Consider the following 20042-nt stretch of genomic DNA (forward strand, 5'->3'; position numbering starts at 1 on the left):
ACAACCTCCTCCTCCCCTTCCCTTTTCCCCTCTTTCCTTCCCTCTCTACTTCCCCTCCCTTTCCTCTCTCTTCCTTTCCCCCCTCTTTTTTTTCCTCCCCCCCCCCTCTTTTTTTCAACCTTTTTTGATCCCTTCTTCTCCTTTTCATACCTTTTACATATATTTTTGTTCCTTTGTTTCATTATTTACATATTCGGGCTCCTCCATTTGGACTTCAGCTGTCCAATAGGCTCTACCAGGAGTTTCTTCACGCTTTGGCTGAACTACTGGGCTATTACAAACAAACTCCCCTCTTTCCATGTACGGACGTAATTTATCATCCTGACCCATCACATGGGCTTCTACGGCTCGGTTTGCTTTTATCATGTTTGCAAGCAATGTAAACGCTATACAACGCAGTTGATGTAAGTGCAACAATACATGAATATGTTTTTTCTTTTTCTACATATATTTATTTATATTTCTTTGTGATATATGATAATTTAATGTACTAATTAATGTATTGTTATAGAGCGATACTGTCAGCTAAAGATTACCCCTGAAGAAGAAGTATCACACTTCGAAACGCGTTGGGTTTCCTGCTATCACACCTGCATTTTTGTATTGCTATTACTGCTTGCTCTGTTTTTAATGTTATTATATTTTTCTTCAATAAAATTACTTTTGTATTATTCAATTGTACATTCATTGGAGTGCCTGTAAAGTCCCACCAATAGGGGAACCCCTCCTTTTTTTTTATTGCAAATATACGGGATGTGGCACCAACATCAGGGTCGCCATTGAGAACAATTCTCATAACAAAATAACTATATGTCATACTCTGTGTTCAGTAGCTGCTGAACTCCTATTAGTGATTCACCACACTAAGGAATAATCAATATATAAACCTATGGTGCAGTGCTGCTGAATATTCAATACTGTGAACAACACCTAATAAATCACAAAAGACAATGATAATGAGTGAATAAACCTAAACATATAAATGTGTAAAGTAAAAGTCCTTTACAAATATATATTCCACAATTTAAATCTTCTTACACAAATTAATTTGTGCCACCACCACCAGGTGAATTGAATGCTCACCTCACTCCTGTTTATAACACGTATTTCTCTATCATCCTTTGATAGACGCAGCTCTCAATGCTTCTTCACTATTGGGTTATGCGCCATCTACAGGAGTAGACTAGGCAGTGAAAACTTTTCCCTCGACACGCCTATAGGGGCTGTCCCTCGCAGACACACAGTGCTCTCAAATCAGTTTCTTGCTGTCTAGTTAAGGAGGATATTGTTTTGCCTTCGCTCTGTGCTAAGCCCAAGCATCCCAAGGAATTTACTTTGCATTCGCTGGATGTGGTTCAGGCGATCAGGGTTTACCTGTCAGCCACAGGGTCTTTTCGGACATCTGATTCCTAGATTGTCCTTCCTGAAGGATCTGGTAAGGGTCCGGCTGCATCTGCTGCGGCCATATCAAAATGGATCAGGCAGACAATTGTTCAGGCCTTTTCGTTTAGGCATCAGGTTCCTCCTTTCCCTGTGAGGGAGCATTCTACTAGAGCGCTGAGTGCCTCTTGGGCTTTTCACCATCAGGCTTCTGTTGCTCAGGTGTGTAAAGCGGTGACTTGGTCGTCTATGCACACTTACCAAATTCTACAAGGTTGATTTGTTGGCATCCTCGGATGCTTCCTTTGGCTGCAAGGTTTTGCAGGCTGCTGTTTGACAAAGAGACTTGGTTTTCTCTTTATGGGGGGTGAATTTTTTTGTTTGGGGGTAAGCTCCTGTTGGTTTTGATTTTTTGGCCTTGGATGTACGTTAACGGTTGGTTGTGTTTTCCCACCCCTCATGCTTAAACTGCTTTGGGACGTCCCAATAGTGAAGAAGCATTGAGAGATGGGTCTGTCAAAGGTCGATAGAGAAAATTGGATTTTTGTAAGAACGTACCGTAAAATCCTTTTTCTCTGAGTCCTTTGACAGATGCAGCTCCCGCCCCTCTAAAATGGGGTTGGTTCTGTCTTCTTTCACTGCTTGCTGCGAAACTGATTGAGCACTGTGTGTCTGGGGTTATGTTGTGAGGGACAACCTCTATAGGCATGTCGAGTGAAAAGTTTTCACTGCCTAGTCTACTCCTGTAGTTGGCGCATAACCCAATAGTGAAGAAGCATTGAGAGCTGCGTCTGTCAAAGGGCTCAGAGAAAAGGATTTTACGGTAAGTTCCTACTAAAATCAAATTTTTACAACTCCTGTCATTCACTCTGAAGTGGATGTAAAACTTCCTTCCTTAAATCTAGTACTCCCGTCTGGGCCAATACTCCTCTCACAGACCACATGTAACACAAAGGAATCTCTATAGTGCTCTCCATTTAAATCATTTGTTAAGATTCCCCAAATAAAAATACACCTACAAGAAATCAGATTAAAACTGCATATATAAATCACCAAACGATCATCGGACTGCATTCCACCCCATTCGGTTTTTGACAGCTGTGTGTTAGTATTGTCTTTTGTGATTTTATAGGCATTCTTCACAGTATTGCACCATATGTTTTTATATTATTCCAGGTATATTTGTGGTGATGGCAGCCGTGTCCTCTGCATCTAATGGGACCTAGGTTGCCTTTTGGGGGAATTTGGCCATGCATGAACTGGTTTGTATTGCTTGCCTATAGGCATTTTTGACCAGCCTTAGGCTATCCATACAAGCATTGATTTCTCTTGTTCATCTTGCTGGCCGAGCAAGAGAAAATTGGATTCCCCATCCACAATACACAATGGATGGAGGAATGTCCAGCGCTGGCTATTGTATTCACACAGCAACAGCTGCCTGAATACATGAACAGTGACTGCATCTGATAGGACGCAGTCACTGTTCAACCAGTAATTTTGTTGAACCAGGTGGTATTGATAAGGTCACCTATGGCTCGAATTTCAGGCTGTTCAGCAGGAAAATGCTGAAATTCAAGCTGTATTTAACCAGCTTTAAATGTCAAATACTATTAAAATGTAAACTATATTACACAATTAAAAATGTTTACTTTTTAGTCTTTCTCCACAATGGTTCTGTGGAACCCTAGAGTTCCTTCAGGGGTTGCTAGGAGGTTTCTTGAGCTGTGGCTGGTTTACTATTCACCTGATGGTGCCTGAAAGTTCTGGGTTCAATAACACTTGTCAAAGCCAGCAGCATGACTCCAATGCTCTTTTTATCAGTCTGTAAGGGTGGCATTCTGATCGTCACTGTAGGGGATCGTTTTTCCCACTGGTCACCACTGTAAGGGACGTTCTTCTGATCCCAATTAAGTTTGGCACGGTTCTCCAAGACCATACAATTATTTTAAGAGGTTCCCTGTTCTAAACTCCTTATTTGTTAAAGCACTATGTATCATAAACCACTGGAATGTTATCTCAGAATACAATTTACCTTTTTTGCATTGTTGCATTTCATCTCCTCCAACCTCTCTCTGCCACTCTTAATGCTCTTGCTCTGTTGTTGGCTACACGTCATTGGTCTGTACTGGTTTTCTGAGAGTAACAATGCTGGGCCATCTTTTACAGTTACATTAACATTACATTAAGTTTATGTTATTTTAGTCATTGGGTTTAGATTTTCTTTACAGTAAAATTAAAGGATTTTTTTTAGATAGAATGGAAAGGGATTAGACCATCTATTAGGTTTTTTTGAGATTCACCCTCTTTATTTGCCCTGTTAACTATTATCATTGAAAGTAAAAGGAAACCCCAAAATTTGGGTTGTCCCAAAGACCGTAATAGAGGGGAAATCTTCCACTGGGGACACTAGTACTGGTGTCCCTAGTTCCTGTTTTGGCTATGGGACAGGAAGTAAAGGGAAATCTCCCCAATGAGGCTCAAATGGCAAAAAAAAAAAAAAACACCCTGACAAGGGCTATAACCCTCCATTACTTTATCTAAAATGAGAAAAAAAATTTCCTATAGTTCTACTTTAATCTGAAACATCTTAGACATAATATAGCAATACACTGACTAGTCAAATCAGTCGGATTAAACAGCAGTCCTATGATCATCTTTTTAGGGTTTAATTTGCATCAACTGTTCAGGATTAACCTCACTTTATATTTAGTTATTTTAGTGGAGTCTTCCAATTAGAAATCTGCTGTCTCATCTAGGATTGAAGCCTGCTGACTACGGGTCTTTCCCTAACTGTGAATATCAAAGATGAGCCTGAAAAATGAAAATTTGTATGTGCCTGCCCAATTAAAACTCGATGATATACTAACCTGCTTTATTTGAAGTGATGCTTTCCTTGAGTGCTGTGAAGATATATGCTATGGGCTCAGGAGAATATTAGGAAGTGTTGGAATTTATAGCAAGTTTTTCAGAAACTGACATTGCCAACTCCCCTGACAGAAGCCGAGCTATCAATGGAATCATTAGTGACAAGGCTGTCTCCTAAGATGAATGGGGACTGAGATAAATCTCCATGGTTGAAGCTGTGGTCATACACCCTTAGGAGAAGTGAGTTAGTCAGCTTAGATTATATCAGGGTTTAGTCTGTATCTATCCCTGTATAATCACACTTTACAAAGAAACATTTCACATGGGACCTTCCAGCTATTTGTGTGCCTCAGACCTGGCCTGACTTTGTTTACTCAGCATCATCTTAGTCATCTTTTACCTGCAGGTTTGGTTCAGTAGCACAATTATAAGTTCTTGTATTTGGAATATATTTGTAACTATAGGAGGCCTGATTTATAAGTGTTCTGCTCTTACCCTTGGCCACTCAAACACTGGACTATTTATTAGTAATTATTTTATTGTTGGTATCAGTCGTTTAATACTATGAGGCATTTTTTTCTCTACCTAGATGTACACGGGAAAAACGCTCACACTAATTATGGACTTTAATAAGGAGGACAGAAAATTAACTTCTAAATGTGTATATTACCCAAAACAGAATTGCCTCCTCAATTTCAAAATGCTAATGTTACCCTTTATGGAAAAAGCAAGATCCCAAATTAAAGTCTGAAGAACACAGAAGAAGAACAGACTAAAAGTTTAGGATTTCATCGAAGGCTGACCATAGATTACTTTTTCTTTTTTCATCAGCCAATAGGCTGATCGGAAAAAAAATGGACTTCCCGATCCACACAAGCGAGGTGGATGGAAGAATCCTCCCTGCTGTGCCATTGTATTCTGAGAGCGGGACTCTACTGTCAGAATATACTGACAAGAAGAATTTATTAACATGCCACACATGGATTGAAATTCGACTGGTCCTTGCTGAACTGGCCAAATTTTGATCCATATACAGTATGATCAGCTTAGGGCCCATTCAAACCATTGTGCTGCAATAATGTGCAGCAATGCATGTTGCATGCGTTGGTGCACTGTGGTGTAATCCATTGTGAATGGCACCCAACACACCTCAAAAAATGCAGCGCCGCTTTGCACAGTGCACGGTGCTGCACAAATATCAGATAAAGGACAGGCTGCAATGTTTTTATCTGCATTATGGCACACAGCTATGTGGTGTGAATCAGCCCTAAAAACCACAGATTTTGATTCTTTGATAGGGATAGAGTAATCTTTAAGGCCTCTTTCACACCTGAGCGATTTTCTGCTTGAAGCTTGTAGCTCCGAAACGCTTAACAAGCCAAATCCTATTAATTTCAATGTCCCCTGGTCGCATATGAGCGTTCTGTAGCCTAAAACCAAACGCGTGTCGTTCAGATAAGTACTTGAGCTTCTTTTTGGCAGATTACAAGTGTTTTTGGCCCCATAGACTTCAATAGAAATTCCTGAAAATGCATCCTCCCCCTCTCCTCCCCTTAGTGCTTTCTATTGGCTATACAAAAACCCCTAAAGCTGTAAAATGCTTGTCACTTTCAAAAACGTTCAAATAAAAACGCTTGAATATCGCTCTGCTCAGGTGTGAACGGAGCCTCAAGCTGGGCATAGACGAATTAAAATATTTTCCTTGCTTTTGAAGATGGAGGTGAATGAAAAAAAACTAAGAGTCTATACCCAGCTGATCTTTTCTAATTCTGATGATATACGACATAGAAGCTGTTCCCCAAAAAATTCTGACCTTCCTATAGCAGCATTCAGGAGTGAAACTACTGATCCTGATGGCACACGTGCACTTGTAAAACATTTTGAAAAGTTCCTTCACTTTGTAGAGATTTATTTTTCTTGCTTCCTGTTGGTACAAGAAGTCAAGGGAAATCTCCCCAACGGGATGCAGACAGCCAAAGGTTGTAAGAATTCCATGCTCTGCACACTACTAAGAAACCGAGTTTGGTTTTAGATTTACTTTTATAAACCTGATGGGTCCTCCTATAGATGGACTATGAGATGCCTGCAACAACCTTTAAATTCATTTCTCTACACCCTAAATCCTTAAAGCGAATTTCCGGCCACGAAAAAAAAAAATACCCCAGGGACATTCAGGGCTAGTACATTCCACAATGGATAGCCTCTAATCTGTCCCAGGTCGCACTTACTTTTTAGAAGAAATACCTTGAAAATTTCTTGTCCAGCGCTGCCATCTCAGATGTGGGCAGCTGAAGCCAGGGCGTCCTCTTCGGCGTCCTCTTCCGTGTCCTCTTCATCCCAGAATGCCCTGCACCAGCCCCGCTCGTCATGTCTGGTGTAGGCACGTCATCCCTCCACAGCAGGAAATGACGCGCCTGCACCGGTAGTGACGAGCGGGGCCGGTGCAGGCGCATTGACTCCTGGGAGCGATGACATTCAGCTCCCAGGAATCAATGCAAGCAGGAAGTGACGGCGCGGGCCGCAGCCGTAGAGGGAGGAAGTGGAAGGAAGGTAAGTATATCTTCTTCAATAACAAGGTAAGTAAACAAAAAAAAATTGTGACTACCCATTTCTTTTACAGGTGACACTGAGCAAGCAGATGGCCCAAAGTGCATTTTTTGGCCGGAACTCCGCTTTAAATCCTGGAAGCACACTATATCCAATCATCAGCCCCGACTGAAAATTGTTCAATAGATTGATGCTGTTAAAGTCAGGTTTCTTTTATTTATTTTTCTGGGTGAAGTAGGGTAAGAGTTATGTGAAGAATGACATTATATTAAACTTTACTGCTGTGTGTTAGAATGCTGATAACAAGCGTGAACTGGATGCCCTTTCATTCATAGGAGGTGGCATTTGTGCCTCCCTGTTCTTTTCCGCTCTCCTCCCATACAATGTAATCACTGTTTATGCTGGTATGTCAGTTGTGACTACATTTACATCTTCTCATGAAGTTATTCTGCTCAGCCTTTATCTCATTTGGGCCTGTAACTCATTGAAGACAATCAATGATCATTTATTAATTGAATTGACTGCACTGAGCCAATCAAGCTGCTCTCATTTTTCAGTTTGGTTCATATTTTATTGAAATATTTACAGTATGGGTAATGTCGATCTAGTTGTGGCTAAAACCTCCTCCCCAAAAGGAGCACCTAAACATGCTACAGTTCAGCAATTAAAGCTGGACTTCGGATATAAAAGACACAAATGAATAGAACTTTGTGTTCATTAATGCAGTATTATATGTATTTTTTTTTATGTAAGCAACAGATTTGCTTAACCACTTAAGCCCCGGAAGATTTTACCCCCTTCCTGACCAGGGGGTATTTTGCGATTCGGCACTTCGTGATTTTAACGGACAATTGCGCGGTTGTGCGACGCTGTACCTAAACGAATTTGACGTCCTTTTTTTCCCCACAAACAGAGCTTTCTTTTGGTGGTATTTGATCACCTGTGCGATTTTTTTGATCATGCACTATAAACAAAAAAAGAGCGTAAATTTTGCAAAAATAACAATATTTTTCAAATTTTTTTATATGAAATTCCCCCCAAAAAAATGTAAAAATCAAATTTTTTTAACATTTTCGGGCAATTTGTTTTATGCTACATATGTTTGGTAAAAAAAATCGCAAAAAGCGTATTTTGATTGGTTTGCGCAAAAGTTATCGCGTTTACTAACTAACAAAGGGAAAGATTTTTGTCATTTCTGTTGTTTTTTTTTTTACGCGTAATGGCGGCGATCTGCGATTTTTTTTTTGCGGTACTGCGACATTGGGGCGGACAGATCGGACCCTTGACTGACATTTTTGACACTTTTGGGGTTACCAGTGACATTACTGCAGTAATCAGTGCTATACATATGCACTGTTACTGTAAAAATACACCGGTAGTGAAGGGGTTAACTTTATTTGAGAGGGAGGGGCTGTGTGTGTCCCTAGGGGCGTGATTCTAACTGTGATTGGCTGTGGCTTGAGCTGTAGGAACAATGATCAACGGTCCTACATAGTAGAACCGTATGATCAGTGTTTCTACACAGGGGAGAATGACAGGCGGCTTGTTTACACTAGCCGCCTGACTTTCTCCCTCTCCGCCGACGATCGCAGAGTGACCGGCGGACATCGGGTCCGCCGGTCACACGCGTGGGGGGGTCCGTGACCGCGCGGACCCGATGTCCAGAGCCCCCAGAGCCTCACAGGCTAGTGACGTGTATATATATACGTCACTTTGCCTGTGAGGGGCTGACCGCCGCAGTATATCTAATTGCGGCGGTCGGCAAGTGGTTAAAGTAGAACTGAAGCAAATGTGTTTTTTTTCATTTAGGATAGAGCAAGGGAGGGTTATAACTCCTGTCAGTTTTTTTTTTTTTTTTGGCCATCTGTGTCCCAATTGGGAGGTTTCCCTTCACTTCCTGTCCCATAGCCACAACAGTATGTGATGATCCCTTCAGAGTGAGGAAAAACCTTAGTAGTCACCAGAATTAGTGTCCCCATTGGAAGATTTCCCCTCTCTTCCTGTTCTGGTAAGCACTCAAAACTTTGGGCTTTCTTTCTCTTCCATCTTGTGTCATAGCTGTCACCAGGACAAATAGAGAGGGTGAATCTCCATAATGGGGCTACAGACAATGGCAAAAACCTGATAGGGGTCTAACCCTTCTCTACTCCATAAGGGCGCACAGCCTAATGTATAACACACACACACGCGCGCACACGCACACACGCAAAATAATTATTTAATCCCCTGCAGATTTTTATCATAGTTGTTATCATAGGTGTATTTTAAAAGGTTTAGTAAAAAGACATGATAAAAATATTATAAATTGAATTGCAGTTCGGTGAGTTAAATAAATATTTGATCCCCGAGCCACCAACAATAATTCTGGCTCCCACAGACTGGCTAAAGTATGTGCTCATGTGGTACACAGATTATTCCTGTCAATTTAAGAAGGTACCTCTAACGACAACTCGCTATGTGTATAGAAGACACCAGTCTACAGAATCTTTTTCTTACTTTCAAACCTCACCAACATGGGCAAGACCCAAAAGAGCTGTCAAATGACATCAGGAACAAGATTGTAAACCTGCACAAGGCTGAAATGGGCTACAAGACCATCAGCAGAAAGCTTGGTGAGAGAGTTTGAGCGATTATTTGCAAATGGAAGAAATACAAAATAACCATCAATTTCCCTTGGTTTTGGGCTCCATGCAAGATTTTCCCTCATGGGGTAAGGATGATAATGAGAAAAGTGAGGGGTCAGCCCAGAACTACACGGGAAGAGCTTGTGAATGATCTCAAGGCAATTGGGACCACAGTAACCAAACAAACGCTGGTGTGGTAACACAATACGCTGCCATGGATTAAAAGCCTGCAGCGCACGCAAGGGCTCCCTCAAGAAGGCACATGTACAGGCCTGTCTGAAGTTTGCCAATGAACATCTAAATGATTCAGAGAAGAATTGGGAGAAAGTGCTGTGGTCAGATGAGACCAAAACTTAGCTCTTTGGCATTAACTCAACTCATCGTGTGTCAGTGTTTTAAGTGGGCCGATATGCACTGGTACTGAGTACCGCCACTTCCAAATATGGCTCTTGAGCATCCCGCCACCTCTCCGTGCTCCATTTTGGACATCTGCACCACAATTGCCCCCCCCCAAGAATATTAGAATATTTCCCACTCCAGAGCCAGACCAGTCACCACCAGTGAGTCCCCCTGCTCCGGAGTCCCAGCCCAGGCCAGGGGGAGTGCTCTGTGGGGACCCTGATGTGGGGTGGGGGGGCGACAAAATTTATAGGCTATAATAGAGTACCGGCACCTCTTTTGGGCCACTTAAAGCACTGCCGTGTTTGGAGGAAATAATGTGCTGACTATGACCCTAAGAACACCATTCCTGCAGTCCAGCACAGAGGTGGAAACATGATGCTTTGGGGCTGTTTCTCTGCTAAAGGTACAGGCTGACTTTGCCGCATTGAGGGGCCAATGGATGGGGCCATGTATTGTAAAATCTTGGACGAAAACTTTTTTCCCTGTCTTCCAGCATGACAATGACCCAAAACATACCAATAAGGTAACAAAGGAGTGGCTCAAGAAGAAGCACATTAATGTCATGGAGTGGCCTAGCCAGTCTCCAGACCCTAATCCTATAGCTAATTTATGGAAGGAGCGGAAACTGTGAGTTGCCAAGCAGCAGCCAAGACTCCACACCCAGTGCTGAAACAGAAAGAAAAAATTCCAACACGTTGTTCACTTTCTAAAGAATACAGCACACTGAAGACCGCAGATATACATGCAAAACGTATGTAGGGAAATTTGTTTCATTTCTGCATATCATCTGAGGCTGTTCACTTCACTGGGTATATGTGGGGGTTTACATCCACATTAAGGACTTTGAGAAGATCTGTAAAGAAGTGTGGACCAAAATCCCACCTGAGATGTGTGCAAACCTGGTCACCAACTACAAGAAATGTCCTAACTTTCTACTTGCTAACAAGAGTTTCTCCACCAAGTACTAAGTCACGTTTTGCTTTGGGATCACTTATTTTACTGGATTTTTGGTTGATATTCTGTCTCTATCATTTAAAATACAACTATGTAAAAACTATAGACCCGATATTTCTTTGTAAGTGGGCAAACGTACAAAATCTGCAGGGGATCAAATGATTATTTTCCTCACTGTATATACAGATACACACACACACACACACTTGTAAATAAATGTAAACAAACATTTTAAAATGTATTAAAACATGGACAGGGTCAGTAGAGCAGTGGACATGTCGGTTGGTGTGGATGGTGTCAGTGAGTGGAGCAGTGGACTTTGTCAATAGGGCAGTGAACAGTGTCAGTTTTTTTAAATATTTTTTTTACAACTTTTTTTAGGAGCCCCATTGGGGGTTTTGGTGAAATTTCAGGGGACACGGGGGGAGGGGTGGGGCACACCTGGCACATCCTGTGTGCATGCCTATGCTCTACTGTATCAAAAACTAAAAACATGTCCCAATCCTGAAGAGAAATCCCTCTGAGCTGACGGGTGCACGATCCACAGTCGCACAGCTGTTAGCGTTCTTATCCAAGAAAACAATCCACAACTCTGTACATTGCTCTTAACATGGATATCATTTCAGTACAGCAGTTGACGTGTTTCAGCCTTGTCGGCCTTATTCATATGAAAAAGACTGAAACACGTCAACTGCTATACTCGTATTGTCTTTTGTAAGGTAGTATTAAATAGAACTTTTTTTAAATATATTTTTTCAGTTACTTCCTGGTTTCCAGGTCTAGGTAAATTATGTCAAACAACATTGTTTTTTTTTCAAATATCATTTTTATTAAAGTTTCCGGGTGAGACACTATAATACAGAGTCCAATAAACAATACATAACATGTTCAAATATATTTCTACCTCCATCTGCTCATACCACAGTTAAATTCCAATGGGCTCTGCTCACCCTGACTTCCCTGTTTCTATAAAAAAAAAAAAACCCAACCCCCAAAAAAAAGGGGGGGAGAAGGGAGGGGAAAGGGGATAGGAAAGGGTATACGGAATTATCTCCTCCCTTTCCTGCCGAGTTGTCCTTTTATTGCTCAAGAGTCTATCCAATCTTCTTCTAACAGAGCTAACCCCTGATTCGAAAGAATAAACAAATTCCAGGCTCCCCATGTTTCTGTATATTTTTCTCTTTTATGTTGAGCTGTCAAAACCAAATCTTCCATTTTATTTATTTCCTCTACTTTACGTAGCCAGCACTCTATTGTTGGGGGCCTTTGTTTCTTCCAGTTTAGGGGAATACAAGATCTAGCTGCATTTGCCAAATGGCATAAAATAGATCCTCTATATCTTTTCCCGGGTATCCTACTCAACTCTAAAAGAAAAAAGGCCGGATCCTCTGGTATCTCTACCTCCTGAAAACTTTTGCATGGTCTCTCTGACTTTTTTCCAGAAGTCTGATAATTTAGAGCAGGACCAAAAAATATGTATTAATGTGCCTTCTTCCACCGAACAGCGCCAGCATCTATCAGAATTATTTATCGCCATTTTATGTAATTTATATGGGGTATAATACCATCTTGTCAAAATTTTAAAATGTAATTCTTGGTATTTGGTACATATAGACGATTTAAAGACAAGGTTAATCACATGTTGTCTCTGCTCCGTGGAGAAGACACAGGATAATTCCCTCTCCCATTTATCAAAATAAGGCAGTTAATATTCTGCATTAGGTACGTTCATCAAATTGTATATTTTAGATAGCACATGAGATAGATTCCCTGAATCCGAACAATTGTCAAACAACATTGTGGTGTGAACTGAGCAGAATGTCTTAGCGCTAAGCCTAAAGGCTCGTACACACTTGACGAAAATCGGACTAAATATCCTCCGATTTTTCCCTCTCATGCTCAGCGGTCATAACCGGTTTTAGTTGACAGTGCATAATGTTCACGAAATTTCTCGTCCAATTTATTATTTTTTTTTAGGACATTTGTTCCTAGACTTCCGGGTCGTCAGCAACTTCAGATCATGCGTGGTCTTTCGTATCCATTTTTTCGCAGACGTACTGCATGCACATTAAACGAAAATTGGTCATCTGGGGACGGACGATAAAAATTTTGGTGTTTGTCCCTCCGTTTTTTTTCTTGAAAATGTCAGCATTGGCTGCTGAAAGTTGTGTACACACTAGCGGAAAATCATACGCTTTTACCTCGGATGGGAATTTTCGGCAGATTTTCTACTAGTGTGTACCCCACTTAAGTCGATCTGTGCAGATCAACACAACGAACCGCTGATAGTGTGAACAAGCCATCAGAGATTTGGATGAGTTGATGCTAGTTTTCTGCACTTGATCACTAGACAATGGAAGAATTAACTTCAAAAGTTACATTTTATGCAGGCCATAAACTGTTCATCATTCGAACCCTGTATGGGCAGGCTGAATGTACCAAGTTGAACTATCGATCAACTTGGGTACAACTAACCTGCCAGATTTTGCATGCAGTTATTGCTAGTGGCTGCTATAGTTGCTATCAGTAATCACTGTCTTCTAGGAGATGGCTTCCGCCACTGGGAGAATACAATGGCTCCACACGTGGGATTCCCCAGTCAGCACTGTCCTACAAAAATACATTCGTTCAGTGTCTGGCCGGCCAAATTAAGAGTTTAATAAAGTTACGAAAATTTTCATACGAAAGAATAAAAATTCACAAGTGATGTAATGTATATTTGTATTGCATTTTCGAATGACAACTGTACTGATTAAAAGAAAATCATATGATCTGGTGTCGTACGAGAAAAATTTTCGTGATTGGCTCTCAAAAGCTGTGTACTAATGATCAGATTATCGTACGATCGCATCAAAAGTGGTATTTTTCGTATGATTTTCTGATTGTGTCTACAGCCATTAGTTTGCCCCACAAAACTGATCTTGTTCCACATGTAGGTTTTCTTTTAGGGCTAGTTCACACCACAAAAAAGTAATCCAGATCTGTTCTGGATGCTTTTCTGCATGCGCTTTTTTAACGTGTTATTGATGTGTTTCCCGATGCATTCCAGATACTTTTTTGCTTTTTTTCCAGGTTTTTTTTTTTTTTCTTTCACTGTACTGGAGTCTGGTGCTTATGATGCTTTTTACTGCATTCAGTACAGTTATGTGCAGGAAAAAAGCAGCATGTCGTACTTTTTTTTTTTTTGGAACTTAGTTGCAATGGAACGCATTGCGCTTGTGTGAACTATGCCTTGGAAACCAAATAACCTACTTTCCATGCTTTTTTGATGCACAAAGAAGTAGCACTGCATGTGGTGTGAGCTGGCCCTTAACGTGTTTCAAAATGAAATGCTGTATTTGACTGCAGCCAATAAATTTCATTCACTGGGAATTCTGACAGCCTCGGTTTCTGCCTGTCAGAATACAATAGATTGCCGGGGTGGATGGCTACATCCATGCTGGTATGCCTGGTAGGGAAATCAATTGATTTCTCTTGTTTAGAAGCCCAGACGCCCTGCAGAAAGAAGAGGGAGAAGAGCAGAGATTTCAAATGCCTGGACTATTACATCGGCTGTGTGGGCACTGACAGATAATCATAGTTTAGAACCTTTACTCCATGTACAAAACATAATAAATGTTGCTGGAGTTTGCTTTAATTGTACATTGTACATAATATGCATTTTAAGGTTATAAATATGACTTTAACAGTATATTGCAGACTTGCAAGTTATAATTTTTTTTATTTTTCACTTTTAATGAATGTATTGTTAAGCACAAAATCAAACTGTAAACTAATGGAGAATTCCCATTTCTTGCAGCACTACCTGACATGTTTCAGTGGGACAGTGGCTGTGCCATTCCTCCTCGCAGAAGCCATGTGTGTTGGCTTTGACCAGTGGGCAACCAGTCAACTCATTGGGACCATTTTCTTCTGTGTAGGAATCACTACCTTACTTCAGACAACATTTGGGTGCCGGTGAGTCTATAAACTAATGCTCATATTTTCTGGTGTTTCATCTCCTAAAAGAGGAGCTCAAGTTTGTAGGAATACATGGCACTGTATACAGAAACAGAATGTGTAATCTTATTATTAGAAGGCAGTTAGGTGTCCTAAAGTGGAATTAAACTCTGCTGCGGCCACTCAGGGTTTTTGCCATAGTGGGCAAGTATCCACATTATGGTAGACTTAAAGGATATGACAAAGGTGTAATAGAGAATCTAAAAAATTATAGATAAATCCACAACACTAACAGCGCTAATAAATAAGTTTGCTAATATCAAGGTGACTCCCATGTGGGAGGAATGATGTCAAACAAAAATTAATGCAGTTTTCAATCACAAGACGGTTTCAGTAAGTGACAGTCCAAATCCCAGGGAAAGGGTGTGAAGGATTTCTTATTCATCCACCATAAATCCACCAATCACGGGTGCTCCCCCCTCTCTCCTGGAACTCACCAGATCAATGATCAAAAAACTCCCTCAGAGTATACTCCGATCACCATATAAACGTCTCCAAAACCGTAAAATCGAAACTCCATGTAAACCTTATTAGCCTTCATATAGAACTCCATTCATGGTAGCATGTACATGAAGAGTAGGGGCACATAGTGTAATTCCGCAACTTTAATAGATAAAATTTGACACACAAAGCCCCGCTCCCCTCAAGATTTCTACTTACAGCAATTGATTGGAATGAAGGCATTCAATAAACCATGCATGCTCCATGACCCATCACCCGATCAGGACGCGTGTGCGCGGTCGCCTCATACCAGTGTTACGCCTGGCCACGCTACGGTCTCCTGGTAAATACGGGTTCGATCGGGTGATGGGTCACCCGATCGATGGGTCGTTTTTCTCTATTACACCTTTGTCATAACTTCACGAATATAACAGCAGCTGAGACCGTATAGGTCTTATATGTATATATATTTATATCTTTGGTAAAATTAGAGCGCAGGGTGAGTGATTACTTTGAAATTGTGGTGGTGTGTGCAATCTCTTCACTCCTTTATTACTTAAAGGATAAGTTCACCTTTAGTAACATGTTACACTTGTATTTGGGGTGTAACACATAACATTTTACTAATGCAGCAGCCCTGCTCATCCCTAGGTCCCCTATTGTGGCAGTAGATGGAGATCCTCTCCCCACACCCGCTTTCACAATTTAAAAACAGTGTGGCTGTGCGGGGCTATGCCCACACAGCCGCGTCAATTATTCAGACAGATCTGTGAATGAATGGACTACAAGTCCCATATGTCACTGCAGCAGACGGCTTGTAGTTCTCAATATATAATATATAAGATATAATCCCTTCCGTGTACACTCATGGAGCAATAAAAAATTGCCTGCCAGCAATGTCTTTTAAGAAGTCCTGTCTTATTATAAAGTGATTTGTAAATCTCGTTTTTAAAAAAAAAAAAAAAAAAACAATAACCAATATGTCATACTTACCTCCCCTGTGAAGTTAGTTTTGCACTGAGCAGCCCAGAACCTCCTCTTCTCGGGTCCCTTGTTGCTGCTCCTCCACCCCCCCCTCCCCATCAAGAGGCCCCACAGCAAGCAGCTTGCTATGAGGGCAACCCAAGCCGAGCTGCAGCTCCGTGTGTCCATATAGACACAGAGCTGCCGTTCGGCCCCACCCTCTCTCTTTACGGATTGGATCACTGACTTTGGCAGCCGCGGGAGCCAATGGTGCCATGGCTGTATCTCAGCCAACCAGGAGGGAGAGTCCCAGGACAGCTGAGGGACTCATGGACATCGCTGGAAAGAGAGGGGGCACAGGTAAGTATTAGGGGGTGCTGGGAGACTGCTACACACAGAAGGCTTTTTATCTTAATGCATAGAATGAAGTGAAGTCATTAGTCTGCTGCAGGCAGGAGTAAGCATTTCCTCAGTCTCCTGTCCTCCACTGATCACACTATAACATTGTAACAGATGTGTGAACCCAGCCAAGAACTGCAAAGATACCCATATTTATTATGTTATCTCTGAGCCAGCCTTTTATTTCCAAAAAGTAGATGCTGACCGTGTATGATGCCTGAACAAAGTTGGCTCTATCCTTCTGGAAAGAAGCGCAGATAAAGGCATTGTCAGTTGGAGTATTGTGATCTGTGTAAAAGATGATAAATACATGGAAATGTATTTACAGGTTATTTACTGTGCATGTTTTTAACATAAAAATATATCTGGTATTAGGTATACTTTTATTAACCTCCTCTGGCTATATGGGAGCAGGTGGACCCAGCCACTGCACATATGTGTCTAGGGGAGACCCGAGGTTGTGCATGTTCCTAGCACACTGAGCTAGTTGGATGGGCTGCCAATCATGTAACTGCTGTGAGAGCCAATCACAGCTTTTGCCTGATTAAACCTCTGCCTGCCGGTATTAACACACTCTTAAATTATTGTATTCTTTTTTGTCTGGGTGCACTGCGATCCAGTTACCTAATTTTTCTTCTTCTCGCAAGCTTTGCCAGACTTTAGACTTTTTAGAATTGCAGCCAAGGTATATGGATGTAAACTAAGACAGGGCCAAACATGCAGCCTGTGAAAGTCCAAACCAATTTTCTGCATCAGTGCCTCACTAGTTAGGATCAGCATTATAGCCCCTGACATTTGAAAAACATATTTAACAATGGCTCCCAAATCTCTGTTTTATTATAAGGACACCAATGAAATTATGGAATAAGTATGTGACCCCCTCCACAATGCTCTCACCTTTACTGCCATAGACTTTGCTGATACTGCAGTCCAATCAAATTGCATAGCAATATGGCCCACTCAAGTTTAGACCTGGGACTGTTTAAAGCAAATAGCGATGTTCTCCATTATGTTACAGACTGTTTCTTCCCTGCAGACACAGCAAGGTCATTGCAAATGAGAGGAGTTGAGGAGAAATTCAGACTAATCTTCGAGGAAAGGAATACTGATAGCCAAGTAGTAATTAATGGGCTAATATTGTTAGGATTGAATGTTCAAGGAGACAAAAAAACATTGTTTGGATTGGTATCACTATAGCCACCACTATAATAATTGTGTTTCCTTAGTCCTATATGAAATATAGTTGGGTGCACAATCAGAAAGTGTTCTGCTGGGTAGATAACATATTTCATGGTCAAAGTGTTAATGATCAGCATTATGCAGGTGCTCAGTTGGCAATGCAGGAACCACGATTCATACAGCCACATTGCATTACAGAATGTATCTTGAAATTTTATTAAGTTGATCTGCAAAACCGTTTGCTGCTCTTAAAAATCTTCATGTTTATTGGAAAACCACAGTGTACAAACACAAACAAAACCAGTTGAAGCGTTTCAGCCTACAAGGCCTTAGTCATAACCAGTAAGTATGATGAAGGCCTTGTAGACCGAAACCCGTCAACTGGTTTTATGTGCGTTTGTACACTTTGGTTTTCCAGTAAACATGAAGATTTTTAGGAGCAGCAACTGGTTATGTGGATTATCTCAATGGATTTCTTTTTACAGACAAACCACTGGGGATCAAGCACCTATGAGCTCTGCTGACATTTTTGTGTGTGAGTAGTAGCACTGATTCTCTTGTTTGATCCTGAAACGTCATCATTCTACGGTGTCCCTTATATTTTGCATCATCAAAGGTTTTTTTTTCATTTTTTTCCACACATGTTTAAATGTGCATTTTAGGCCTGAAGATTATTTAAAGGATAAGTCCGCCCTAAAACTAAAATCTCTGCATCTATAGACCTCCACGATCTAAAACTAACCTATCTAGCTCTGTAAAGAAGAAATCCGTATACATACCTTTTTTTGAAGCCGATCCGACCTGGTCTCCGGCGGCAGAAGCTCTGCAGAGGACACCTCCAACAATGGCTGTGAAATGAATGGGAAGTGACGTCACCCATAGACTTATTATGGGGTTTCCGTTGTCGACTGTGTCCTCTGCACCCGCTTACACAGCAAAGTCATGGCTGACAGCTCAGCATGGGATCGGGTCGGATCAGCTTAGAAAAAGGTAAGCATACTAATTTCTTCTTTAAAGGGCTAAATAGGTTAGTGTTGAATCTTGGAGGTCTATATATGCAGGGATTTTAGTGTTAGAGTGGACTTATCCTTTAAAAACCCATAAAACATTATATATTTTCTTAAAGTAGTGGAACTTGGGAATAATATGCAGTTAGTTACCATTTTTTTAATGTCACATGATATTAGCACAACTGTTTTTCAAACCCATATTTTTAATACACTAAATAATGTACACAAACACAGGAGTAAATGGATGGTAGTGTCAATTACCTGCACCTGTGATCCAGCAAAAGACTCCTGTACACAAAATTGTCCATGGGGAACCCTTTAACCGCTTGCCGACCGCCGCAAGTAAATTTACTGCGGCGGTCAGCCCCTCACAGGCAAAGTGACGTTAATTAACGTCACTAGCCTGGGAGGGTCTGGGGAGCGAGCGCGCGCCGCCGGAGGCGCGCTCCCGCGTGGTCACGGACCCCCCTGCGCGTGTGACCGGCGGACCCGATGTCCGCCGGTCACTCGGCGATCGTCGGGGGAGAGGGAGAAAGTCAGGCAGCTTGTGTAAACAAGCTGCCTGTCATTCTCCTCGGTGTAAAAACACTGATCACACGGTTCTACTATGTAGAACCGTTGATCAGTGTCCTTACACCTCAAGTCACAGCCAATCACAGTAAGAATCACGCCCCTAGGGACACACACAGCCCCTCCCTCTCAAATAAAGTTAACCCCTTCACTACCAGTGTATTTTTACAGTAACAGTGCATATTTATAGCACTGATTACTGTAGAAATGTCACTGGTAACCCCAAAAGTGTCAAAAATGTCAGTCAAGGGTCCGATCTGTCCGCCCCAATGTCACAGTACCGCAAAAAAAATCGCAGATCGCCGCCATTACGCGTTAAAAAAAAAACAACAAAAATTACAAAAATCTTTCCCTTTGTTAGTAAACGCGATAACTTTTGCGCAAACCAATAAAAATACGCTTTTTGCGATTTTTTTTTTTACCAAACATATGTAGCATAAAACAAATTGGCCGAAAATGTTAAAAAATTTAGATTTTTACATTTTTTTTGGGGGGAAATTTCATATAAAAAAATGTGAAAAATATTGTTATTTTTGCAAAATTTACGCTCTTTTTTTTGTTTATAGCGCAAAAAGTAAAAAGCGCACAGGTGATCAAATACCACCAAAAGAAAGCTCTGTTTGTGGGAAAAAAAGGACGTCAAATTTGTTTGGGTACAGCGTCGCACGACCGCGCAATTGTCCGTTAAAGTCACGCAGTGCCGAATCGC

The 20042-nt window shown here is 41.3% G+C and overlaps 1 protein-coding gene across 1 annotated transcript in view; it reads left to right on the forward strand.

Moving 5' to 3' along the window:
- Positions 1-20042, forward strand: part of SLC23A2 (solute carrier family 23 member 2) — a 167741-nt gene that overhangs the window by 96795 nt on the left and 50904 nt on the right. Inside the window, exon 5 of the mRNA XM_082253284.1 lies at positions 14572-14729. Coding sequence (XP_082109410.1) covers positions 14572-14729 — 158 coding nt within the window. The remainder of the gene's footprint in view (positions 1-14571; positions 14730-20042) is intronic.

The sequence above is a fragment of the Pelophylax lessonae genome (assembly GCF_965119305.1).
Source record: "Pelophylax lessonae genome assembly, chromosome: 4".
Classification (NCBI taxonomy): Eukaryota; Metazoa; Chordata; class Amphibia; order Anura; family Ranidae; genus Pelophylax; species Pelophylax lessonae.